At 42.9% G+C, this 27,725-nt stretch overlaps 1 protein-coding gene across 1 annotated transcript; it reads right to left on the bottom strand.

The window, feature by feature from the left end:
* Positions 1-53: 53 nt before the first annotated feature.
* Positions 54-27,725, bottom strand: LOC115148466 (cyclin-J-like). The gene is made up of 6 exons (XM_029690374.1): positions 27,475-27,725; positions 26,794-26,879; positions 20,099-20,309; positions 3,187-3,486; positions 2,319-2,478; positions 54-1,650 (listed from the first exon to the last, which is right to left on the bottom strand). The coding sequence occupies exons 2-6, from the start codon at positions 26,860-26,862 to the stop codon at positions 1,164-1,166; spliced, it is 1,227 nt and encodes a 408-aa protein (XP_029546234.1). The 5' UTR covers positions 26,863-26,879; positions 27,475-27,725; the 3' UTR covers positions 54-1,163.

The raw sequence follows: 27,725 nt of genomic DNA, 5'->3' as shown, positions 1-27,725 counted from the left end.
TTTCACCCTTAAGGATTCCAGCTTTAACGTCAACTATACTGTTGCTAATTTTATAGGATATATGTTTGGTGGCACTCTTTCCATCTGATCAAGCATGGTCCATTTTACAGGTACAGTAAATTACAGTAAAACTACACAAATAGCAACTCTCCTGGAGAGTGAGGTAGGACATCAGTAGTAGTATAACCAGATGAGAATGTCAGCGGTACTGAACCACAAGCTATCCTGTGCAGAAAGCCTTCCCAACGTGATCATGGTGTCATTAACTGCTCAAGGTCCTTGTGACAAGGACAGCAACAGTTCCAGTGAGGGCTGTGTGACTGTCCTGGGTTTCAGTCAGACATACAGATGAAATGGTACCAGTCAGGAGAATTTACATTAACTGAGCAGAAAGCGTGGCTTTGCCCCCCTGGGGACTAGCTAGTAAAGCATCACTTCTTCCCCTGTGGTTTGATGTGCTGAGAGGATGGATGTGGCTGTTCCCCTGGGAACCATAGCTCCATCTGCTTCCAGGGGCACCAGAAAGGCAAAACAAGATTGAGACTACTCTACACCAGCCAAGGCCAAAGATGGACCAGAAATCCTAGCAAGGCATCTCCTACATTACAATACACACTGTTTTTACCCAGTAGAAATTAAAAACACAACATCAAAAAAGGAATTCATTTACACAGCTGTTTAAATACATATTCTTTCAAGTAAACCTTCAACCCCTGAAATGGTATAGTTCATGTAAATAATACCAAGGACAGACCACTTTCCACTGATCATAATGTCATAATTTTGTTTAAAGCAGCAGCATTGAAAGATAATAGTATAAAAAAACAGCAGTCCCACATTGAGAGAACTGATTTGGAAGCAGGGGCTCCACACAACCACAGTTGATAGCAGAATCACAGTGGCTAAACCAGCCTCTCAGTCTCAGTATAGAGCAAGCAGTCACGTGAAGGGAACAGTATGTACTGTACGTAATCAGCTCATCACAAATAGTGTCTCATTTCAAATAGGTAGGGCTTTTGTTAGGTCAATACTATGACCTCAGCAACATCTGCATTGACATTGCTTCTTTGTTTTGGTTTCCTTTGTCCCCAGTGGATGAGGTCAGAATGGATGGAGGAGGACACTGACTGCCCCAGGTTCTGTTTGTCCTCCCTCTCCTGGCGTCACCTGTCGAAGCAGCCTGCTGTGTAGGTGTGATGGGAGCCCAGGTAGCCTCCCCCGTATGACAGGGGAAGGCAGTGACGGGGCTCTGCAGCAAGAGCCACTTGCATGGAGATGGGTCCCTGCAGGGGCAGGGAGGAGCGCAGCCCTGAGGCTAAGCTGGGGTAGGAGGGGAAGACTCCCTGAGAAACCGACCCTGAGAGGAGCCCTCTCTGGTGGGCCTGGAGGTAGTCGCGAGACCCGACAGGGCCCAGAGTCTGGGACTCACCTAGCATGTGCAGCTGGGAAATGGGAGTAGAGTGCTGGGTGAGCTGCTGCTGGTATCCACCTGTCTGGAAGAGCAGCTGCTGAGAGGTAGACAAGGGTTGTTTCATGGTGGAGACGGAGACTGTGGAGGTTGAGGGAAGGGCCTGGGGTTGGAGAGGACTCTGGACAGACGGAGAGTTGGACTTGGATTTGTTGGCTTGTTTCACATCGTTGTCATGGGCACTAGAGGGAGAAAAACGGTGAAAATCATTACTTAATGACGTTTAGCTGATGGACATAAACATCAACATACAGAGGTAATAACTAAGGGTCAATGGTATTGACAATGTGAAAAAGCTGTAGAACCTCAATCCTCAAATTGCATTAAAATGGAGGAAAAGTGCATACATAGGAAGCATACAACTACACAGTTTAGAAATGGCAGAGGATAAACTAAGTGTAAGCAGATGTCAGTAAACATATATTCATTAGTCAGATTCCGTAGCAAAATGTTTTGTCTGTTCAGGGCTCCAGACTAGCATTTTCCCAACTTCTGCAGTTGGTGGCACAAGCTCATGATTTGGTGGCACCCAACAACAAAAAGTTTGGGCAGCGTCACACAACAGAATATATTTGAGTTATCATCATATAAAGTAATTATAAAGTCATTCACAATAGATGACATATAGCATGTCAAAATAGGGCTCCAGAACTATCAGATTGTTTTGTTTCATGGAGATGAATTGGCCTTCCTCTTTATGTGCACAAATATTATACATAGCCCTAATTCAATTGGTGCTTCTTCACTACCTGATGAAGTGTAAACTCAAAACAGATGAGTCGGAATCCGACTAATGACCAGATTAATGTGTGTGTACAGCACATTATGTAAAGCAGTAGTGGAGTCTTACAGCAGCATGAGCTCGATGCACGGGGTGAGGGGTTCCCAGGAGTATCCGGTGAGCAGGTGGAGAACGGTGGTCCAGCTTGGGGTGATCTGGAGACAGATGCGGGACGCCGCAATGCAGGCTGCTGCCACCTGGGATGGTCGGAAGCCCAGGAAGGCATGGTCTGAGACACACAAACACAGAGATCATCAGTCTCACTCATTTACTCAATAATGAATGGCCCCACCAGAGAGAGCAATTGTCTTGCCCATTAGACCACCCACTGCAGTCACTTTATGGACTTCCATTCTTGGGCACTCCTAATCAGGGCTGTTGCGGTGACCGTATTGTGATGATCAATTTGAAGAAAGAAGTTCAACAACAGGTTGAAACTGAGTGGAAAAACATGGTCGATGTGGATGTTGTTTCAAAGCCTAACACAACGAAATGGACAGCGCTTTCATTCAAACACCCAGATGTATATTTTTTATTTATTTATTTTACCTTTATTTAACTAGGCAAGTCAGTTAAGAACAAATTCTTATTTTCAATGACGGCCTAGGAACAGTGGGTTAACTGCCTTGTTCAGGGGCAGAACGACAGCTCAGGGATTTGAACTTGCAACCTTTCGGTTACTAGTCCAACACTCTAACCACTAGGCTACGCTGACGCCCCGAGCCACTTGCATATTAAAGCTTATGCATAGGCCTATACATGAGCCCAAGCCCGAACAAAAAAACTGAATTAAAATAATGATTGTGCCATTATACAATGCTAAACGTGTTTGTTAATTAACGGTCAATAACCGTGAGACCGGCAGTCTTTTGCATGACAATAACCAGCTGACAAAATGTCATGACTGCCACAGCCCTACTCCCAATCTCATCCTCACCTTGCAGTGAGACTTCCAGGAAGTAGTGTGTATACTTGTCCATGAAGGCTTTGGTCTTATTGAGGGAGGAGAGCGGCCAGCCGTTGTGCAGTTCTCCCTCCTGTACAGCCGCATGGAGGTAGTAGTCTATGAAGTGTGCTGGCGTGGGCATACACAGGTTCCAGCCAAACGTCTCTAAGAGGAGCAGCTCCATCTTTACCAGGTCCTTCCTGCTCAGTGACAGGTTCAGGCTGCACATGAAGCCCAGAGAGTTTAGCTGCTCCAGCTTTGGTACACAGTCTTCCTTCTCTTCAAACTTACCTGGAGGGGAGATGATGTTACGGTGAGTGAAAATTGAACACATTTTGTAGATGGTGTGATTTTGTTTGTTAAGAGTGCTTATAGATATATACTTCATAACTTATCATAAACTGGCTTTTTCGAGGCCTGAATGTTGATTGGCTGAAAGCCGTAGTATAATCAGACCGTATACCATGGGTATTTTTACTGCTCTAACTACATTGGTAACCAGTTTACAATAGCAATAAGGCACCTCCGGGATTTGCGGTATATTGTCAACATACACCGGCTAAGGGCTGTATCCAGGCACTCTGCGTTGCGTCGTACATAAGAACAGCCCTTAGCCATGGTATATTGGACATATACCACATCCCCCTCGAGCCTTATTGCTTAAATAACACACAATCTATTCGCAAACAAAATAAGAATGCCCCATTCAAAAAAATGTAGAACTAAGAACAGATATAGCCCTTGGTTCACTCCAGACTTGACTGCCCTTGACCAGCACAAAAACATCCTGTGGCGTTCTGCATTAGCATCGAATAGCCCCTGCGATATGCTACTTTTCAGGGAAGTCAGGAACCAATATACTCAGTCAGTTATAAAAGCTAAGGCTAGCTTTTTCAAACAGAAATTTGCATCCTGTAGCACTAATTCCAAAAAGTTGAGACACTAAAGTCCATGGAGAATAAGAGCACCTCCTCCCAGCCCACTGCACTGAGGCTAGGACACACTGTCTCCACCGATAAATCTACGATAATCGATCATTTCAATAAGTATTTTTCTATGGCTGGCCATGCTTTCCACCTGGCTACCCCTACCCCGGCCAACAGCTCAGCACCCCCTGCAGCAACTTGCCCAAGCCCCCCCGCTTCTTCTTCACCGAAATCCAGACAGCTGATGTTCTGAAAGAGCTGCAAAATCTGGATTCCTACAAATCAGCTGGGCTAGACAATCTGGACCCTCTCTTTCTAAAATTATCCACCGAAATTGTTGCAACCCCTATTACTAGCCTGTTAAACCTCTCTTTCGTATCGTCTGAGATCACCAAAGATTGGAAAGCTGCCGCGGTCATCCACCTCTTCAAAGGGGGAGACACTCTAGACCCAAACTGTTATAGACCTATATCCATCCTGCCCTGCCTTTCTAAAATCTTCGAAAGCCAAGTTAACAAACAGATCACCGACCATTTCGAATCCCACCGTACCATCTCCACTATGCAATCTGGTTTCTGAGCTGGTCATGGGTGCACCTCAGCCACGCTCAAGGTCCAAAACGATATCATAAGCGCCATCGATAAAAGACAGTACTGTGCAGCCGTCTTCATAGACCTGGCCAAGGCTTTCGACTCTGTCAATCACCACATTCGTATCCGCAGACTCAATAGCCTTAGTTTCTCAAATGACTGCCTCGCCTGGTTCACCAATTTCTTCTCAGATAGAGTTCAGTATGTCAAATCGGAGGGCCTGTTGTCCGGAACCTCTGGCAGTCTCTATGGGGTGCCACAGGGTTCAATTCTCGGGCCGACTCTTTTCTCTGTATATATCAAAGATGTCGCTCTTGCTGCTGGTGATTCTCTGAAACACCTCTAAGCAGACGACACCATTCTGTATACATCTGGCCCTTCTTTGGACACTGTTAACAAACCTCCAAACGAGCTTCAATGCCATACAACACTCCTTCGGTGGCCTCCAACTGCTTTTAAATGCTAATAAAACTAAATGCATGCTTTTCAACCGATTGTTGTCCGCACCCGCCTGCCTGACTAGCATCACTACTCTGGACGGTTGACTTAGAATATGTGGACAACTACAAATACCTAGGTGTCTGGTTAGACTGTAATCTCTCCTTCCAGACTCACATTAAGCATCTCCAATCCAAAATTAAATCTAGAATCAGCTTCCTATTTCGCAACAAAGCCTCCTTCACTCATGCTGCCAAACATACCCTCGTAAAACTGACTATCCTACCAATCCTTGACTTCAGTGATGTCATTTACAAAATAGCCTCCAACACTCTACTCAGCAAACTGGATGTAGTCCATCACAGTGCCATCCATTTTGTCACCAAAGCCCCATATACTACCCACCACTGCGTCCTGTATGCTCTCGTTGGCTGGCCCTCACTACATAATCGTCGCCAAACCCACTGGCTCTAGGTCATCTATAAGTCTTTGCTCGGTAAAGCCCCGCCTTATCTCGACTCACTGGTCACCATAGCAACACCCACCCATAGCATGTGCAGGTATATTTCACTGGTCACCCCCAAAGCCAACACTTCCTTTGGCCGCCTTTCCTTCCAGTTCTCTGCTGCCAATGACTGGAACGAATTGCAAAAATCACTGAAGCTGGAGTCTTATATCTCCCTCTAAATTTAAGCATCAGCTGTCAGAGCAGCTTACCGATCACTGTACCTAAACACAGCCAACCTGTAAATAGCACACCCAACAACCTCATCCCCATATTATTTCGCCTCTATGGCCTATTTATTGCCTTACGTCCCTACATTTGCACACACTGTATTATTTTGTCTTATTGACTGTACGTTTGTTTATGTGCAACTCTGTCTTGTTGTTGTTGGTCGCAATGCTTTGCTTTATCTTGGCCAGGTCGCAGTTGTAAATGAGAACTTGTCCTCAACTGGCCTACCTGGTTAAATAAAGGTGAAATATATATATATATATATTTTTCAAACGATTTGTACATTTTGTATATGTGCAAACAAGACATTCCTATATGGACTAGCAACAAATTATCCTTAAGGAGATGCAATTAACAACTGAGGATTCTACTCCCCCCCCTTCACTTGGTGTGAAACTGGTCACAGCTAAATCCTCAAGCATCTCCCTCTGGAGTCAGATGCTCCAACAATGCAGGACCCCTGGCTCCTGACCTCTGGAGATCAGGCCTGGGCACTTGCGATGGCTAATGCGCAATTTCAAAGCCATATCATATACCTTCATTGTAAAACAGTGTGCTTTGAGCTCAATAAAAATAATAATAATTGAGAAATACAAATTATACCCAAGCTGAGACCTCTTCTCTTTAATATGGAAAACGAGTTGCTCCCAAAGTAGTTTTTTCCCCGCAATTGCATTTTGAAATATTATACACGAGGGGGACACAAGGGGGAAGAGAGTAAAAGGCACGCTCATTACATCAGCCTGGCCTAGCAAAAAAAAATACAAAAAAAATCAGGTAAAGCGTCAGGAAAGACACCTTTATTACAGGAATCATGATGCAAAAAAATATGTAATTAACAACTGAGGACTCTACTTCAGCAGCATACCACCCTGCATCCCACTGCTGGTTTGCTTCTGAAGCTAAGCAGGGTTGGTCCTGGTTGGTCCCTGGATGAAGACCAGATGCTGCTGGAAGTGGTGTTGGAGGACCAGTAGGAGGCACCCTTTCCTCTGGTCTAAAAGAAATATCCCAATGCTCCAAGGCAGTGATTGGGGACATTGCCCTGTGTAGGGTGCCATCTTTTGGATGGGATGTTAAACGGATGTCCTGGCTAAATTCCCAATCTGGCTCTCATACCATCATGGCCACCTAATCATCCCCAGTTTACAATTGTCTCATTCATCCCCCTCCTCTCCCCTGCCACTATTCCCCAGGTCGTTGCTGTAAATGAGAATGTGTTCTCAGTCAACTTACTTGGTTACATTTTTTTATTTTATTTTTTTATTTTATTTAAATATTTAAATATATATATATATATATTCATTCTTCTCACCCACGTTTCCCTTTCACTGGGTGTGAAACTGGTCACAGCTAAATCCTCATGTATCTCCCCCTGGAGCCAGATGCTCCAACAATGCAGAACCCCTGGCCCCTGACCTCTGGAGATCAGTCCTGGGCACTCAGGCAGAGGCGGTCCCCTCCTCAGATCAGTGGAGGGTGTGTGTGTGTGTGTGTGTGTGTGTTCAAAAAGGGGTAAAATAAATTGCCCCACTTTTCCTTATTTAGTCATTAAACATTCCATTGTAATGCAAATATTTCAACCCAGAAACATTCACAGAAAAGGCCAAACAGTACGTCCTTTCTTTATTTGTCTTTTTTTTTTACAAGAGGGGTCTTTCTAACGCTCTAACATTTGGAACATCTCAAACTGGGACTTGTGTAACATTTCAATAAATCCTAAATTGCAGAGTTGTCACAAATCCCCAATGTACACATCATTTTGAAAATGATCTGTGGGCATATTAATTCCTTCAGAACATCAACAAACCTCAAGGGGATTTCTGTCTCGCTAAACTAAATATCAGGAACCTTGCGGAGTATTTCAACCGACCCCCTGTGTTTTACTTGATTTATTTTTTAATACCTTGAGACCTAAAAAATATGCTGCTTAGAGACTCAATGTGTAAGGCTGCCATTCGCCATTATGCTGCAACTCTGAAATGACAGTACAGGGCGGGGGAACCAGGGAGGGAGGGAGGGGAATGGGAGCTAGGGAGGGAGGGAGGGGAATGGTTTACAAGTAGGGTCTTCTGGGTAGGGAACGACCAATGGATGAGTTTCCCTGCGGGTCCTGCTTTTTGTTACACATCAATGGGCTTATCAGTACCTTCAGAAAGTATTCATACCCCTTGACTTACTCCACATTTTTGTTGTGTTGCAGCCTCAATTCATAATGGATTAAATCTTCTTTTTTTTCTTCCTCACTACACACAATACACCATAATGACAAAGTGAACATATGTTTTTAGACATCTATTGCAAATTATATACAGAAATATTTCATTTACATAAGTATTCACACCATTGAGTCTACACATGTTAGAATCTCCTTTGGCAGTGATTGCAGCTGTGAGTCCTTCTGGGAGCTTTGTACACCTGGATTGTGCAATATTTGCACTTTAAAAATATATATATATTCTTCAAGCTCTGTCAAGTTGGTTGTTGATCATTACTAAACAGCCATTTTCAAGTCTTGCCATAAATTTAAGATTGATTTAAATCAAAACTGTAACTCGGCCACTCAGAAACATTCAATGCCATCTTGTTTAGCAACTCCAGTGTAGATTTGGCCTTGTGTTTAAGGTTATTGTCCTGCTGAAAGGTGAATTGGTCTCCCAGTGTCTGTTGGAAAGCAGACTGAACCAGGTTTTCCTCTAGGATTTAGGCAGTGCTCAGCTCTATTCCATTTATTTTTATCCCCCCAAAAACTCCCTAGTTCTTGCTGATGAAAAGCATAACCATAACATGATGCAGCCACCACCATGCTTGAAAATATAAAGAGTGGTACTCAGTGATGTGTTGCATTTGCCCCAAACATAACACTTTGTTTTCAGGACATAAAGTTAATTTCTTTGCTGTATTACAGGGTTTGGAACATTTTTATTCTGTACAGGCTTCCTTCTCTCCACTCTGTCAATTAGGTTAGTATTGTGGAGTTACTGCAATGTCGTTGATCCATCCTCAGTTATCACAACCATTAAACTCTGGAACTGTTTTAAAAAGTCCCCATTGGCCTCATGGTGAAATACCTGAGCGGTTTCCATCCTCTCCGGCAACTGAGTTAGTAAGAACACTTGTATCTTTGTAGTGACTGTGTTTATTGATAAACCACCCAAAACGTAATTAATAACGGTCACCATGCTCAAAAGGATATTCAATGTCTGCATTTTTATATTTTTACCCTTCTACCAATAGGTGCCTTATTTGCGAGGCATTGGAAAACCTCCCTGGTCTTTTTGGCTGAATCTGTTTAAAATTCACTGCTCAACTGAGGGACCTTACAATTATCTGTATGTGTGGGGTACAGGGATGAGGTAGTCATTCAAAAATCATGTTAAACACTATTATTGAACACAGAGTGAGTCAATGGAATTTATTATGTGACTTGTTAAGCACATTTTCACTCATTCATTTATTTAGGCTTCCCATAACAAAGGGGTTGAACCTTATTGACTCTATAGACATTTCAGCTTTTCATTTGCATTTCTTTTTATTATTATTATTATTATTATTATTATTATTATTATTATTATTATTATTATTATTATTAAGGCTGTAACACAACAAAATGTGGAAAAAGTCAAGGGTGTGAATACTTTCTGAAACATTCCTTTCTGAAAAACATTGGCAATGTTAGCTATTCTCTCTTGGAATTTGAAAAGTGTAAGTTGTCCTATCAAACGTTCCACCTGTCTTGATATCCTAGCAAGAAACCATATTGATGTAGCAATGCTCCATGAAACACACCTGCTCTATAAGGAGGCACATAGAACCATGTGAACAAAAAGTGGCTTCTTTTTCATCAGCCCCAAACAAAACTAACAAGGTGAACTCATAATGATACAAGAGAGACTCAAAACCACTAACTTGGGTGAAGGCGAAGACCAAGAAGGCAGAATCACTTTCCTTAAATGTATCCATAATGGAAGGGAAATTTCCTTTATTAATATGTACGCTTTTTTGATTCACTGAACAGCATATTGTTAAAATGAACTGAATTCCATCGTTTTTTTGAGACAGACATGAATGCCATTTTGGACATGCAAGACAAATCTAATAAGACCAACAAGCCACACGCAACCAAGGCTCTCCAGCATATAACCTACTCTCTGATTACAAACTCATTGATGCCTGGCAAGCACATAATCCGAAAGCAATAGAGTACACTTTCTACTCAAACAAGCAGAAAACATTCTCCTGAATCGATTTCATACTATTATCTACAACTCTACTTTCCTTAATCAAGAAAATAGAAATTCGACATATGGTGTTTCGACGTTTCATTACTACAAAATCATACATTCTGTGATCAATTTGAAATTTAAACTAAATTCATTCATAATGATCAATAAAAATTCAGTCGATGACCCCCGGATTCTATGGGATGCCACCAAAGGTTTGATTAAAAATAATGCAACTGCATTTTCATCTGGGTTGAATAAATCACAATTAAAAGAAGATGTCAGAATTGGAAATGTTGTTCACTGCATTAGATTGTTTTCAACAAACACTTTTCAGACCAGGTAGCTATTATTCTTTCCAAAGTCAAGACAGAAGTTCATTTATTGATAAGAGAGCAGAATTTTCCGACCATCCAGTTAGACTTCCATGGTAATCGTCTTTGTCGTTTACTGGCCAACAAGCTACGCAGTAATGATCAATTAGCTGATTTAGCAAATATTACATCTGAAAGAGGGGAGTTACTATCACAACCCAAATTAATCAGATTCTCCTGCTTCTATAAAGAACTGTACACCTCTGATAGTAAATCAACATCAAACCAGACTAAGAACTTCGTCTCTCAACAGAAGCCACCTCGCTGGGAGCCCAAATCTCTCTCAATGAACTCAAAAGAGCATTGGATAGCATAAATAAAATGGGATGGTATTCCTCCTATTTAAACATTTGGAATTGCTCGAAATGATTAACAGAGCCATTCACAAAGGTTAATTTGGGGGAAGAGATCGACCGATCACGTCATCTCATTATATGCAGACAATATTTTACTACATCTAAAACACATTGATGATCATAGAAAAATTCAGCTTCATCTCAAGTTATAAAATGAACCTAACCAAATCAGCCCTACTGCTTCAAGACCCTGAGTGAGGACTCCATCTCTACTTATGAAATCCCAATTGTTCCCATTTTAAATACTTTGGAGTAGATAGATATATTTCCTCCCTTAGAAAAAAAATCATTGGCACAAACTTTAACAGAACGCTCAAATCAATTAAATCCAATCTCATTAGATGGAATAATATCCCAGTTAGATTATGTGAGCAGTTGAGCGGTCGGAAATCCTGCTCATCAAGCGGTGGGCCGGCGCTCCACATCCTTTTCAACCGCTCCACGCTCACAGGAGGAAATATTGACGCTCCATTCATTAAAAATCACAATTTAACAAACCACCATCTATTTTTGTAACTACCTGGACCTACCATTTGGTTTTTAAATATTCAAACCAAACCATATGATTTGAATGAAAATCATTTTAATAAACATGGGAAGGTGAATGTAAGAAGCGCTCATCATTTAAAATAGGCTACACGTCACATTAAACAGCATATAAACACTCTAAATAGGTCAGGAGCCAGAGAGGGAGTCTAAGAAGGAACGAAAATGAATTATTTAGGCTATATTATTTACATTATTTCAAGGCTGTAGCCTACAAAGAAATACATTGTGAAGCACTTGCGAGTGTGACCCACTAGGCTGGTAGGAAGTCAGGGACATTAAGCGCTCAGCATTTAAACAACATTTTGTTGTATTATATCATTAGTCTATAAATTGTGTATATAGGCTGTGACTAACGAAAAATGCCTTACTAAACTCAGTCTACAGTGCCTTTGAATTCATTTTTAGAAATGAATTCAGGCTGATGTGATGGTGTCTGGAGAGCAGGCCAGCAGCGGAGAATATCCTCTCCGCGCTTGCAGAGCCACCGGGGATGCTAAACTTGTTATTTATTTCATTTCACCTTTATTTAACCAGGTAGGCCAGTTGAGAACAAGTTCTCATTTACAACTGTGACCTGGCCAAGATAAAGCAAAGCAGTGCGACACAAACAACACAGAGTTACACATGGAATAAACAAACGTACCGTCACTAACACAATAGAAAAGTCTATATACAGTGTGTGCAAATGTAGTAAGATTAGGGAGGTAAGGCAATAAATAGGCCATAGAGGCAAAAAAAATACAATTTAGCATTAACACTGGAGTGATAGATGTGCAGATGATGATGTGCAAGTAGAGATACTGGGGTGCAAAAGAGCAAAATAAATAACAATATAGGGATGAGGTAGTTGGGTGGGCTATTTACAGATGGGCTGTGTACAGGTACAGTGATCGGTAAGCTGCTCTGACAGCTGACGCTTAAAGTTAGAGAGGGAGATATGAGTCTCCAGCTTCAGTGATTTTTGCAATTCGTTCCAGTCATTGGCAGCAGAGAACTGGAAGGAAAGGCGGATTGGAGATGCTTAATGTGAGTCTGGAAGGTGAGTTTACAGTCTATTGGTGGTGACAGTGTTTCCTAGCCTCAGTGCAGTGGGCAGCTGGGAGGAGGTGCTGTTATTCTCCATTAACTTTACAGTGTCCCAAAACCTTTGGGAAAATGTGCTACAGGATGCAAATCTCTGTTTGAAAAAGCTAGCCTTTGCTTTCCTAACTGACTGTGTATATTGGTTCCTAACTTCCCTGAAAAGTTGCATATCGCAGGGGATATTCGATGCTAATGCAGTACGCCACAGGATGTTTTGTCAAGTCTGGAGTGAACCAAGGGCTACATTTGAAGTCGGAAGTTTACATACACTTAGGTTGGAGTCATTAAAACTCGTTTTTCAACCACTCCACAATTTTCTTGTTAACAAACTATAGTTCGGGCAAGTCAGTTAGGACATCGACTTTGTGCATGACAAGTCATTTTTCCAACAATTGTTTACAGAGATTATTTCACTGTATCACAATTCCAGTGGGTCAGAAGTTTACATACACTAAGTTGACTGTGCCTTTAAACAGCTTGGACAATTCCAGAAAATTATGTCATGGCTTTAGAAGCGTCTAATAGGCTAATTGACATCATTTGAGTCAATTGGAGGTGTAACTGTTGATGTTTTTCAAGGCCTACCTTCAAACTCAGTGCCTCTTTGCTTAACATCATGGGAAAATCAAAAGAAATCAGCCAAGACCTCAGAAAAAAAATTGGAGACCTCCACAAGTCTGGTTCATCCTTGGGAGCAATTTCCAAACACCTGAAGGTACCACGTTCATTTGTACAAACAATAGTATGCAAGTATAAACACCATGGGACCACGCAGCCGTCATACCGCTCAGGAAGAAGACGCGTTCTGTCTCCTAGAGATGAACGTACTTTGGTGTGGAAATGGCCAGGCACGACTCCAACACCATCATTAAGTTTGCTGACGACACAACAGTGGTAGGCCTGATCACCGACAATGACGATACAGCCTATAGGGAGGAGGTCAGAGACCTGGCCAGGTGGTGCCAGAATAACAACCTATCCCTCAACGTAACCAAGACTAAGGAGATGATTGTGGACTACAGGAAAAGGAGCACCAAGCACGTCCCCATTCTCATTGACGGGGCTGTAGTGGAGCAGGTTGAGAGCTTCAAATTCCTTGGTGTCCACATCAACAACAAATTAGAATGGTCCAAACACACCAAGACAGTCGTGAAGAGGGCCCGACAAAGCCTATTCTCCCTCAGGAAACTAGAAAGATTTGGCATGGGTCCTGAGATCCTCAAAAGGCTCTATAGCTGCAACATCGAGAGCATCCTGACTGGTTGCATCACTGCCTGGTACGGCAATTGCTCGGCCTCTGACCGCAAGGCACTTCAGAGGGTAGTGCATACGGCCCAGTACATCACTGGGGCAAAGCTGCCTGCCATCCAGGACCTCTACACCATGCGGTGTCAGAGGAAGGCCCTGAAAATTGTTAAAGACCTCAGCCACCCCAGTCATAGACTGTTCTCTCTACTACCGCATGGCAAGCGGTACCTGAGTGCCAAGTCTAGGACAAAAAGGCTTCTCAACAGTTTTTACCCCAAAGTCATAAGACTCCTGAACAGGTAACCAAACGGTTACCCGGACTATTTGCATTGTGTGCCCTCCCCCTGCCCCCCCCTGCTACTCTCTGTTTATCTTATATGCATAGTCACTTTAACTATACATTCATGTACATACTACCTCAATTGGCCCGACCAACCAGTGCTCCCGCACAGTGGTTAACCGGGCTGTCTGCATTGTGTCCCACCACCCACCAACCCCTCTTTTTACGCTACTGCTACTCTCTGTTCATCATATATGCATAGTCACTTTAACCATACCCACATGTACATACTACCTCAATAAGCCTGACTAACCGGTGTCTGTATATAGCCTTGCTACTCTTATTTTCAAATGTCTTTTTAATGTTGTTTTATTTCTTTACTTACCTACACACACACACACCTTTTTTTTTCTTTGCACTATTGGTTAGAGCCTGTAAGTAAGCATTTCACTGTAAGGTCTACACACCTGTTGTATTTGGCGCACGTGACAAATAAACTTTGATTTGATGTTAACATGCATGAAACCAAGGCTTTTACAGTTACAGAAGTCAACAAATGATAGTGCCTGGGGAATAGGTGTGGTACTGGGGTCTACAGGGCCTGGGTTAACCTCTACATCACCAGAGGAACAGAGGAGGTGTAGGATAAGGGTACGGCTATAGGCTATAAGAACTGGTCGTCTAGTGCGTTGGGAACAGAGAATTAAAGGTGCAGATTTCTGGGCTTGGTAGAATAGATTCAGGGCATAATGCACAGACAAGGGTATTGTAGGATGTGATTACAGTGGAGGTAAACACCCTTATAGGTAGGCATAAAGGTTTTTAGGAAAAATAACCCAATAAAAACGGAAAACTCCTTGAAAGTTGGAATATGCAAGGCCAAGATAATAGAACAAAAATGAAGGAAACTTAAGAAATCAGATTTTTTGGTTTATAAATACTTTGCTACAATGACACAATTAGCTACCTACCTCGTTCCTTCCTTTCAGTATGTGCATGTAGTAAGTACACCATCATGCTTTCGGGATATGCGTCTTTTCCGATTCCACAATGATTCTTTAGTTGTGGACATTACATCACCGCACTCCCTCTCTTGCTCCTCATCCTTGTAGGTCACCTTGATTTTGCACCTGTGTGTTTGATCAGTTTCTTAATGGAAATATTTAGTGAACTCCATGACAGTAGCTAAAGCAAGGGACACAAGTAGACTACAAATGTATGTTGGGCCGGGCATGCTCTGAGCTCGTGAACTGAGCACTACTAGAGCAAAATTGAAGCGGGCAAGAAGGCCTACGCTCCAGCCTTTGGGAATCTCACCCCGCACTCCAGTCAAATGTATGGATGAGCCAGTCACGTTTCAAATGCAATGTAGGCTACAGGATGGTATCTAGCGAAGTGCACAGACAATGCACACAACACCAAATGATTCATCCAAACTAGTTAACCACTAGTATTGACATAATTAAATCACAATGGATTAGCTAGTTTCCAAGAAACAGCTGCCTGTGTTAGCTGCCGAATTAACAGTGTTCTTAGCTAGCTAGCTGTGTGAACACAAAAGAGATTGACTGTCGGCAGTGAAACATTTGACAATCCTACCGGTGTGTCTGCCATCTAAAAGCTCAATAACCTCCCTCTATCCCAATTTGCCAGTGAATACAGCTTTATTATTAGAAGTTATAACTTTCAAATTATCGGCAGCGAGGATGAATGGTCCTAGTCAAAGAACAATTGAGGCCTGGACAAATATACTTGACTCTGTAAAGAATAATCTCAGCTAAAGCCTAACACATACAAATAAACCATTTATTAAAGCCCAACACATACATACAGTGGCAAGAAAAAGTATGTGAACCTTTTGGAATTACCTGGATTTCTGCATAAATTAGTCAGAAAACTTGATCTGACCTTCATCTTAGTCACAACAATAGATGAACACAGTGTGCTTAAACTAATAACACACATATTATTATATTTTTCTTGTCTATATTGAATACATCATTTAAACATTTCCAGTGGAGGTTGGAAAAGGGATGTGAGCCCCTAGGCTAATGAAAAAGCTAATTGGAGTCAGGAGTCAGCTGACCTGGAGTCCAATCAATGAGACAAGATTGGAGATGTTGGTTAGAGCTGCCTTGCTCTATAAAAAAAAAACTCACAAAATTTGAGTTTGCTAATCACAAGAAGCATTGCCTGATGTGAACCATGCCTCGAACAAAATAAATCTCAGAAGACCTAAGATTAAGAATTGTTGACTTGCATAAAGCCGGAAAGGGTTACAAAAGCATCTCTAAAAGCCTTGATGTTCATCAGTCCAAAGTAAGACAAATTGTCTATAAATGGAGAAATTTCATAACTGTTGCTACTCTCCCTAGGAGTGGCCGTCCTGCAAAAATGACTGCACGCGCACAGTGCAGAATGCTCAATGAGGTTAAGAAGAATCCTAGAGTGTCAGCTAAAGCCTTACAGAAATCTCTGGAACATGCCAACATCTCTGTTGACGAGTCTACGATATGCAAAACACTAAACAAGTGTTCATGGGAGGACACCACGGAAGAAGCCACTGCTGTCCAAAAAAAACATTGCTGCACGTCTGAAGTTAGCAAAAGAGCACCTGGTTGTTCCACAGTGCTTCTGGCAAAATATTCTATGGACAGATTAAACTAAAGTTGAGTTGTTTGGAAGGAACACACAACACTATGTGTGTAGAAAAAAAAGGCACAGCACACCAATATCAAAACCTCATCCCAACTGTAAATTATGGTGGAGGGTTCATCATGGTTTGAGGCTGCTTTGCTGCCTCAGGGCCTGGACTGCTTGCTATCATCAACGGAAAAATGAATTCCCAAGTTTATCAAGACATTTTGCAGGAGAATGTTAGGCTATCTGTGCACCAATTGAAGCTCAACAGAAGATGGGTGATGCAACAGGACAATGATCCAAAACACAGAAGTAAATCAACAGAATGGCTTAACAGAAGAAAATACGCCTTCTGGAGTGGCCCAGTCAGAGTCCTGACCTCAACCCGATTGAAAATGCTGTGGCATGACTCCGAGAGTGGTTCACACCAGACAGCTTAAGAATATTGCTGAACTGAAACAGTTTTGTAAAGAGGAATGGTCCAAAATTACTCCTGACCATTGTGCAGGTCTGATCCGCAACTACAGAAAACATTTGGTTGAGGTTATTGCTGCCAAACGAGGGTCAACCAGTTATTAAATGCAAGGGTTCACATACTTTTTCCACCCTATACTATGAATGTGTACATGGTGTGTTCAATAAAGACATGAAAATGTTTAATTGTTTGTATGTTATTAGTTTAAGCAGACAGTGTGTGTCTATTGTTGTGACTTAGACGAAGATCAGATCAAATTCTTTGACCAATTTATGCAGAAATCCAGGTAATTCCAAAGGGTTCACATACTTTTTCTTGCCACTGTACCTATTTTCAGTGGTGTAAAGTACTTAAGTAGTTTTCTGGGGTTTTTGACAATTTTTACTTCACTACATTCCTAAAGAAAATAATGTACTTTATACTCCATACATTTTCCCTGACACTCAAAAGTACTCTTTACATTTTGAATGCTTAGCAGGACAGAAAATGACCCAATTCACACACTTTTCAAGAGAACATCCCTGGTCATCCCTACTCCCTCTGATCTGGCAGACTCATTAAACACAAATGCTTCATTTGTAAATATGTCTGAGTGTTGTAGTGTGCCCCTGGCTATCCATGAAAAAACAAAAACATTGTGCTGTCTGGTTTCCTTAATATAAGCACTTTGTAATGATTTATTATTTTACTTTTGATACTTAAGTATATTTAAAACCAAATACTTTTACTCAAGTCACATTTTACTGGGTGACTTTTACATGAGTCATTTTCTATTAAGGTATCTTTATAAGTATGACAATTTGGTACTTTTTCCCCCCACTGCCTATTTAATCTTTTTTACTTTCTTTGCTTTCAGGACCACAGGGAAGGGGTGGTATGGGGAGGGTTCTCTCTGGTCGCCGGGAGGGGGTGGCTGGTCTGGGGAGTGACTGACGAGCAAGGAGGTGGAAAACATGGTTTCCTGGGGGGGGGGGGGGGGTTGGGGGAATGGAAGAAGGAGGAGGTTGGGGTGGGTAGAGGCCCACTTATGTTTTCTTTTCCTTTCCTGTTTATACTGAATGTATTATTACTTCAACTCTGTATGCATTTCTTACAGTTTTTTCATTCTTCTTTTGAGTGGCAGTATGGGTACATGTTTTATAAACGTTAAAAAAAAGATGGACCTGTACCACCCCCAACAACAAAAAAACAACATAAATAATAACTTGGTCAACAAAAATAGTTGTTTCACTGCAACGGCAATTATTTCCCGATATAGACAGTCATAATGTCTACATCTGTTCTCTAGAAGTCTCCACAAAGCTCGTCACTAAGCTAAGGACCCTGGGACTCAACACCTCCCTCTGCAACTGGATCCTGGACTTCCCGACGGGCTGCCCCCGGGTGGTAAGGGTAGGCAACAACACATCTGCCATGCTGATGCTCAACACGGGGACCCGTCAGGGGTGCATGCTTAGTCCCCTCCTGTACTCCCTGTTCACTCACGACTGCGTTGCCAAGCATGACTCCAACACCATCATTAAGTTTGCAGGCGACAACAGTGGTAGGCCTGATCACCGACAACGATGAGACAGCCTATAGGGAGGAGGTCAGAGACCTGGCAGTGTGGTGCCAGGACAACAACCTCTCCCTCAACATGAACAAGACAAAGGAGATGATCATGGACTACAGGAAAAGGAGGGCCGAACAGCCCCCATTCACATCGACGGGGCTATACTGGAGCGGGTCGAGAATTTCAAGTTCCTTGGTGTCCACATCAACAACAAACTATCATGGTCCAAACACACCAAGAAAATCATGAAGAGGGCACGACAACGCCTATTTCCCCTCAGGAGACTGAAAAGATTTGGCATGGGTCCCCAGATCCTCAAAAAGTTCTACAGCTGCACCATTGAGAGCATCCTGACTGTTTGCATCACCGCCTGGTATGGCAACTGCTCGGCATCCGACCATAAGGCGCTACAGAGGGTAGTGTGTACAGCCCAGGACATCACTGGGGCCAAGCTTCCTACCATCCAGGACCTATATACTAGGCGGTGTCTGAGGAAGGCCCCAACAACTGTCAAAGACTTCAGTCACCCAAGTCAGTGTTCACTCTGCTATCCCACTTCAAGCGGTAACCGGAGTACCAAGCCTAGGTCCAAAAATCTCCTTAACAGCTTCTACCCCCAAGCCATAAGACTGTTGGACAATTATTAAAATGGCCACCCTAACAATTTGCATTGACCCCCCCCCCCCCCCTTTGTTTTAACACTTCTGCTACTTGCTGTATATTACCTATCCATAGTCACTTTACCCCTACCTCCATGTACAAATTACCTCGACTAACCTGTACCCCCACACATTGACTCAGTACTCGTACCTCCTGTAATTAGCCTCATTATTGAGTTACTTTTTACTTTAGTTTATTTAGTAAATATTTTCTTCAATGCAGTTTTAAGAAAATCTAGTTTTGGTTAAGGGCTTGTAGTAAGTAAGCATTTTACCATATTCGGCGCATGTGACATAATAGTTGATTTGATTCTTCTCTCCAACAGCTATAATTACTATGCCGGCAAGGGTTGTGGGTAACGCAGGCCTCATGGTTTGTACATGTGATAAGTTCCCTTGGTGACTGAGAGAGGACTGGGTGACCAGGGGAGGGCATGGCCTCTTAAACACACAGCTGTCCCCAAACATGTCTCAGACAAACCCCGCAGCTACAGCCACTTAAAGCCCACTACAGGCTGTAGCACTGCTCACTCTCCCTGCTTTCCTTTTCACCTCAAAAAATATTTTTAAAAAAAATAAACATGTAGTGGAAAACATTTAAATGTAACTTTCTGGAAAAGAGTGGGATAAACAACCAGAATCTACTCAAAAAGGAAGGACATTATAACTGAAGTATCTGAAACTTTTCACTATAATTTGATGCGTACTAGAGGTACTGCTACTGCTGTTCCATCTTTACCAGATCTGTTGTTAGCAGTTCAGTAGCTGACTTACTAGCTAGGAGGAGGCAGGAGAGGGCAATGACGTAGAGCTGGCGGACTGCCACGTCATAGTGGTCCATGAACAAATCCAGGAGGTAGACGGCCAGGTGGCGAGCCGCTGGGCACAATTGGTAGCGGTTACTGAGGACAGCCAGCAGGTCAGCAAAGTACCGCCGCATCCCGATCTGAGGAGAGTGGGACTTGTAGGTGGGCAACTTCAGCTCCTGAGGAAAGGAGGTAAGGAGAGGAGACAGGATGAGAGGGAGTAAGGATATTGCAGACTGCAGAGTTGAATTGCGTATACATAAAAAAATACAGCACTGTGTCAGGAGGCATGTGAGAGCGTGTGCAAAGACTCCACTTTCAAATGTCAATCACAGCCAAGAAACTGCAGCCCATTCTTGACCATGGGCCTAAAATATTGCTCAATAAACACTGTGAAATACACTACATGACCAAAGGCATGTGGACACATGCTCGTCGAATATCTCATTCTAAAATCATTGGCATTAATATGGAGATGGTCCCCCCTTTGCTGCTATAACAGTCTCCACTCTTCTGGGAAGGATTTCCACTAGATGTTGGAATATTGCTGCGGGGACTTGCTTCCATTCAGCCACAAGAATATTAGTGAGGTCGGGCACTGATGTAGGGCAATTAGGCCTGGCTCGCAGTCTGCGTTCCAATTCCTCCCAAAGGTGTTCAACGGGGTTGAGGTCAGGGCTCTGTGCAGGCCAGTCAAGCTCTTCCACACCGATCTTGACAAACCATTTCTGTATGGACCTCGCTTTGTGCACGGGGGCATTGTCAAGCTGAAACAGGAAAGGGTCTTCCCCAAACTGTTGCTACATATATGGAAGCACAGAATCGTCTAGTATGTCATTGTATGGTGTAGCTTTAAGATTTCCCTTCACTGGAACTAAGGGGCCTAGTCCGAACCATGAAAAACAGCCCCAGACCATTATTCCTCCTCCACCAAACTTTACTGTTGGCATTGGGGCAGGTAGCGTTCTCCTGGCATCCACCAAACCCAGATTTGTCCGCCGGACTGCCAGATGGTTTATCACTCCAAAGAACGCGTTTCCACTGCTCCAGATTCCACGTGCTTCTACACCTTCATCGCTTGCCGTTTGGAGTTTTAGGCTGGGTTTCTGTACAGCACTTTGAGATATCAGCTGATGTAAGAAGGGCTATATAAATACATTTGATTTGATTTTGATAATGCAGTTCACAAGTGGAACAATAATGTTAGTGATTTTGAATTTCCAATTCATTAATAAATTCCATTCCAAATTCAACAATCATTTTGTGTAAGTATGATGATGTTATTAAACCCATCAGAATCTTAGCACCCACTACCCCAGAGTCAGTTTGTCAAATTTCTGCCCTGCTAGAGCTGCAAATGCTGTTATTTTGAAGTGGAAAAGTCTAGGAGCAACAACGGATCAACCGCAAGGTGGCAGGCCACATAAGCTCACAGAACAGGACTGCCAAGTGCTGTAGCGCATTAAAAAAATGAAATTGGCTTCCATGGCTGAGCAGCCACACACACACACAAGCCTAAGCTCACCATGCCCAATGCTAAGCATCTGCTGGAGTGGTGTAAAGCTTGCTGCCATTGGACTCTGGAGCAGTGGAAACACGTTCTCTGGGTGTGGCGGATGCCAGGAGAACGCTACCTGCCCGTATGCATGGTGCCAACTGAAAAGCTTGGTTGAGGAGGAATCGCCTTGTGGCTGAATGCAAGTCCCTGCAGCAATGTTCGAACATCTAGTGGAAAGCCTTCCCAGAAGAGTGGAGGCTGTTATAGCAGCAAAGGGGGGGACCAACTCCATATTAATGCCCATGATTTTGGCATGAGATGTTCGAAGAGCAGGTATCCACATACTTTTGTTCATGTAGTGTACAACCCAGCAGAAAACAACTGTCTTCTTGCAGAGAAGTGCTATTAATACATTGAACATCCTTCAGTGAGTAGATGACAGAGGTAAAGGCCTCCATAGCAACAGTCAGTGGGAAAGAATGGTTTGTGCGTCAAGCTCTCATAAAACACCATACCCTTGTGCAGGGGTGGAACGAGTATTGAAATATCCTACCCATATGTCGTAATATCTAAAAATGTCAAGATCTTGTCTCAAAAGATCATACATATACGTTTTTTAATTTGTAGAATCGTGTGGCGATTTCCATCTATCCATGTTGCAGAGATCAGCACCGCAGGGCCTCCGGCAAACGTGTGGCGAACTGGCTTCTGCCCCAGCACTTGATTTGGTTTAATAAAAAATAGACATAAAAGCATTGAAAAGAAGGAGAAAGTACTATCGTTTAGACTACGGGTGTGAACGTTTTAACAAAATTGGGACATTAACTTTTAGAAAAAAATCCCCTAACCGAAAACATGGGCTATACTCGGGCTATACTCGGCCTTGTCTTAGGACGGTAAGTTGGTGGTTGTAGACATCCCTCTAGTGGTGTGGGGGCTGTGCTTTGGCAAAGTGGGTGGGGTTATATCCTGCCTGTTTGGCCCTGTCCGGGGGTATCATCGGATGGGGCCACAGTGTCTTCTGATCCCTCCTGTCTCAGCCTCCAGTATTTATGCTGCAGTAGTTTATGTGTCGGGGGGCTAGGGTCAGTCTGTTACATCTGGAGTATTTCTCTTGTCTTATCCGGTGTCCTGTGTGAATTTAAATATGCTCTCTCTAATTCTCTCTTTCTCTCGGAGGACCTGAGCCCTAGGACCATGCCTCAGGACTACCTGGCATGATGACTCCCTGCTGTCCCCAGTCCACCTGGCCATGCTGCTGCTCCAGTTTCAACTGTTCTGCCTGCGGCTATGGAACCCTGACCTGTTCACCGGACGTGCTTGTTGCACCCTCGACAACTACTATGATTATTATTATTTGACCATGCTGGTCATTTATGAACATTTTGACATCTTGACCATGTTCTGTTATAATATCCACCCGGCACAGCCAGAAGAGGACTGGCCACCCCTCATAGCCTGGTTCCTCTCTAGGTTTCTTCCTAGGTTTTTGGCCTTTCTAGGGAGTTTTTCCTAGGGTGTTTTTCCTAGCCACCGTGCTTCATTCACATGCATTGCTTGCTGTTTGGGGTTTTAGGCTGGGTTTCTGTACAGCACTTTGAGATTTCAGCTGATGTACGAAGGGCTATATAAATAAATTTGATTTGAAAAACAAATTTGTTTTTTCTTACACAAAATGTAAATCACAGTGCAGTTATCACAGAACTACCACCAACTAGCCTCGAACATCATTATAAAGGGAAACATAAAAATTTGACCAATACTTTACGCAATGCTGTTACGTTAGTAGGAGATGTGCACCTTTAAAATTATTTGCCACGGATATAAATAAGCACTCTGCACGTCATCGTCATTAAGTTGGAAAAATGCTCTGCTCCCATCGAGTCTGCGGCTGCGCTTTTAGCCGACCAACGTTAGGACGTAGCGATTGGTGCTTTGGAAACATGCTGAAGTACGGACTGACTGCTGGGAACATGTCTACAACTTCATCAGCAAGCTGTCAAACTATCGTAAATAAGTTACAAGCTGAAGCTACACGCTGTTTATCAGTGCAGCGCCCAACATCAGATAGCTAGCAAAAATTTGATCCCTGTGTTTGCCAGCGAAGCGAGCTAGCAGCTGATGAAGTCACTGGTGACTGATATACCTTAGCAATAAAGCCCGAGGGGGTGTGGTATATGGCCAATATGCTACGGTTATGGGCTGTTATGTAAAACACAACGAGGACTGCCTGGATACAGCCCTTAGCCATGGTATATTGGCCATAAACCACAAACCCCCAAGGTGTCTTATTGCTATTATAAACTGGTTTCCAATGTAAAAATAAATGTTTGTCATACCCGTGATATATGGCCTGATATAACACGGCTGTCAGCCAATCAGCATTCAGGGCTCGAACCAGCCAGTTTATAATTGTACATATACAGCAGTAGAGCGATGTCTTGTGCAAATTTTCCTCATGATTTGTCAACTCGTGCACAATTAATCTGTGCTTCAGTCTGATCAACTGTAGATTACTGATAACAAACCACGGCTGCAGGTAGCCTAGAGAAGCCTATGCGATCTGATCCCCTCTGGCCAGGGGAGACGATAGCAACGTCATGTATTTATAGCCTAAGCTATGTACTGTAATTATAGCCTAAAACAGGCCCATTTATTTGTGCTAATAGAAAACGTGAATGTGATGAAATTTGGTTTATATTCAAACTTTGGGTGGCTAGGCTACCTAGGCCTTTTCAATCCCAAACTAGACTGGACTAGTTGACTGGAATTAATCAATCAACACCATAGCGATGACATACTGTGTGAGTAACTTTTCAATTACAGATGCAAAGGCCTACAAGATGCAGGCCCGCGTAAAGCAAGCTCAGACCTGTTAGTTCTATTGTTCAATCGCAGTTCTTGTCTCTTTGTACATGGAAAAGGACCCCCCCCCCAATTAGTTTAGTTTTAAAATAGAATTCATATGAACAAGTACGAGGTTGCTGCAGTTTGACAGGGTTTAAACATTGAAAGCAGTTAAAATAAGGGGTGGAAAGAGTACTGAGATATCCTACTCAAGTAGAAGTACTGTTATTTATATACAATTTTACTCAAGTAAAATGACTGACTTTCAAAATTCCTCAAAAATGTACAAGTACTCGGAAAAACGAGTCAATTTCAGTAACAAAAGCAGTTGTAATGCGTTACTTTACACTGTCCCTGTGGGGGAAAAAAATCACCTGGTTTAGCTCTTATGCATCCATTTGCTGAAGTATTTATTCAGGGAAGAAAATACTATACGTGAGGTTTCGCCTGTCACATTCTATTTCTGAATAGCTGGTGATAAAATCAGATCTGGCCAGCATGCACATCATTTCAAACTAGGGTGGTGTAAGTGTCAACATCAAAGCTCTGGAGATTTGCATTCCTTCACGATGAACAAGGAACGTCAGCATAAAGCCATGCATCCCTTCAGCCCCGTTATCTGTCGCTGTTTTAGATCAATGTGTTTAAGGTTAGCTATTGGATAACAGGCAGGACGAGAGGGACTTCATATCTACACTGAACAAAAATATAAAAACAACGTGCAACAATTTCAACGGATTTACCGAGTTACACTTCATGTAAGGAAATCGGTCAATTGAAATTAATTCATTTGGCCCTAATCTATGGATTTCACATGACTGAGCAAGGGCGCAGCCATGGGTGGGCATAGGCCCACCCACTTGGGAGCCAGGCCCACAATCAAACACTCCACGTTCCTTCAAAACTTGAGACATCTGTGGCATTGTGTTGTGGCCTTTTATTGTCCCCAGATCAAGGTGCACTTGTGTAACGATCATGCTGTTTGATCAGCTTTCTGGGATCTTTTATTTCAACTCATGAAACATGGCACCAACACTTTACATGTTGCGATTATATTTTTGTTCAGTATAATAATGTTGAGTCTTTGGCAAGAGAGCTGAAATCAGGATAAAAGCAAAACGCTCCACATACAGCCAAAGAGCTTCCACTTAGCAGTTCCTACAGGAAGTGGGCATGATATACAGCCGGGCTTTAAACAACCACAAACAGCCAGAGCGAGCCACGTTGGCACATTTCCACTGAGGATCTACGCGGGCCGGCACCCGTGTCTCACTGAGCCATAGCTCCGGCGGACCTGCTTTAAATTGGGGCCAAGGCAAGGCCACTGGTACTTTTCAGCTGGCATTTACATAACATTGGCTAACTGTGAGGTTACACCTTCTCACAAAGAAACTGTTTTAATTATGCTGAGGTTGTTGATTCTGCTCTTCAAAAGTCCTCACTGTCAGCCCTAGCTATGGAAACACAATTTCCCAAGTGTATTCCACAGGTGTGACAAAACATTTATTTTGACTGCTCTAATTACATTGGTAACCAGTTTATAATAGCAATAAGGAACCTCAGGGGTTTGTGGTGTATGGCCAATAAACCAGGGCTGTATTCAGGCACTCCGTGTTGCATCATGCATAAGAACAGCCCTTCGCAGTGGTATACTGGCCATATACCACACCCCCTCGGGCCTTATTGCTTAAGTGTAACACACTGGTGTCACAGTCAAAAAGCAGCAGAGTGGAGTAGTCAGGTCCTCTGTGCTCCCTAATCCAGTCAACACAGACAAACAACAACCCAGCGTTTGCCTAGAACAAACCTCTTCCACCCAACACAGATCTCCTCTTAGTTTAGCTGGAGGCATCAGCTCATATGCCCAGCATTTGCTCAAAATAAGCATTGTCAATTTGACAAATTACCATTTAGGATGACCGATCAATATAATCTCTATTTCAAGACGTTTTGGAGTTGATTATTGTTCACAGATGAAGTGTCAATCCCTGTTGGATGGTGGAAATCCTGATCTACAAAATCGAATAACACAATGAGTACGATAAGTGCATCTATGTGTACCGTTAACATAAGACGTGTCCCATGCTGTGGTAGAGGTTCTGACAACCCGACAGGGGTAACCATCTCAATCGTTACAGGGGGAGGTGACATTTCACACTTTAGCATCGAAGACAGCAAGGAATAGATGAGCTCACTACTGGAAAGTGTTTTTTTTTTTTTTAATGTTACGGTATTTGTGTAAGTCAACTAAGCACCGTGTTTGCTGCGGATGAAAAAAGATTTCAAGAACCATCAAAGAATAAGAATGAGACGTTCACCTTTATTCGTAAAGACTGGTGGATGTCTGCAGCGAGCTGGCTCTTCCACCACTGCCCCTCCCGTTCCATCTTGCCCACGGTCCACCCTGAGGAAAACATCAAGTAGTGGCCAGAAACTGATTAGACCCCTGTCCAAACGATTCTACATCACTGGTATCATCATGGCAAATGTAGGAAAACTGACAAATTGTATGAATGAATGCGTTCTTTCAGTGGTAGCCAAATCGTTTGGATTTTGCAGCAAAAGAATGCACTCAAACTGTCATAAGTAGTATGTTGGACGTGTGCAGTCATCGAGTTAAAGAGTTCAGAGACCACCAGGTGCTCTAGCGGATTGCAGTTTATTACACTTGGGTAATTAAATGAATATGTAGGCTACCCTACAACATTAGCCAATCTAAAAAGCGAGCACCTCACTCACAATCGGTATCGCAAAAGGTATGATAATGTTCAAATGCATGAACATTGTCGGCTTCGTTCACATACATTGTTGCTAGGCTTAATTTACCACGCGTGGCAATTCACCTAACCGCTAGAAAGTTATGAACTACCGATCGGATATTTCTGAGAATTGCTCAACGCAACATGACTGTACAACGGAAACTGTTGGAAAGGTTAGTCTACAACGTGCAAAACTAGTTATACGCTGGATTTGTAGGCTAATATCTATTAAAACGTTACCTTTCGACCTGCTTTTACCACTGCAACACTCCGAAGTCCCCGACCCCTTTGTTTCAAACCAGCCGCAATCTGAGATTAAATCCTTCGCCGACAGTTTCCCAACAGGAAATACTCAGCAAAATAACCAACTCTTAGTTTAATCGTCACAAACCCATGAACTCAAACCTAAAGACCGGGATATTGTGGTTGAATTAGGTTTGTTTTTATTGACGCCCCTCTTCATTCGCCCCCCCGGTGATGTGATCCTCGCT

Source organism: Salmo trutta, chromosome 15, assembly GCF_901001165.1.
Source record: "Salmo trutta chromosome 15, fSalTru1.1, whole genome shotgun sequence".
Taxonomy (NCBI): domain Eukaryota; kingdom Metazoa; phylum Chordata; class Actinopteri; order Salmoniformes; family Salmonidae; genus Salmo; species Salmo trutta.
This window is presented reverse-complemented; position numbering and strand designations above follow the sequence as displayed.

Excerpts from the sequence above, each read along its gene's own strand:
- LOC115148466 (XM_029690374.1), bottom strand. The coding sequence starts at position 26,862 with ATGGAACGGGAGGGGCAGTGGTGGAAGAGCCAGCTCGCTGCAGACATC. Across the intron at positions 3,487-20,098 it reads CTCCTGCCTCCTCCTAGCTA|GTAAGTTTGAAGAGAAGGAA; the intron begins GTAAGTCAGCTA and ends TCTCCCCTCCAG. Across the intron at positions 2,479-3,186 it reads CCTGGAAGTCTCACTGCAAG|ACCATGCCTTCCTGGGCTTC; the intron begins GTGAGGATGAGA and ends TGTGTGTCTCAG.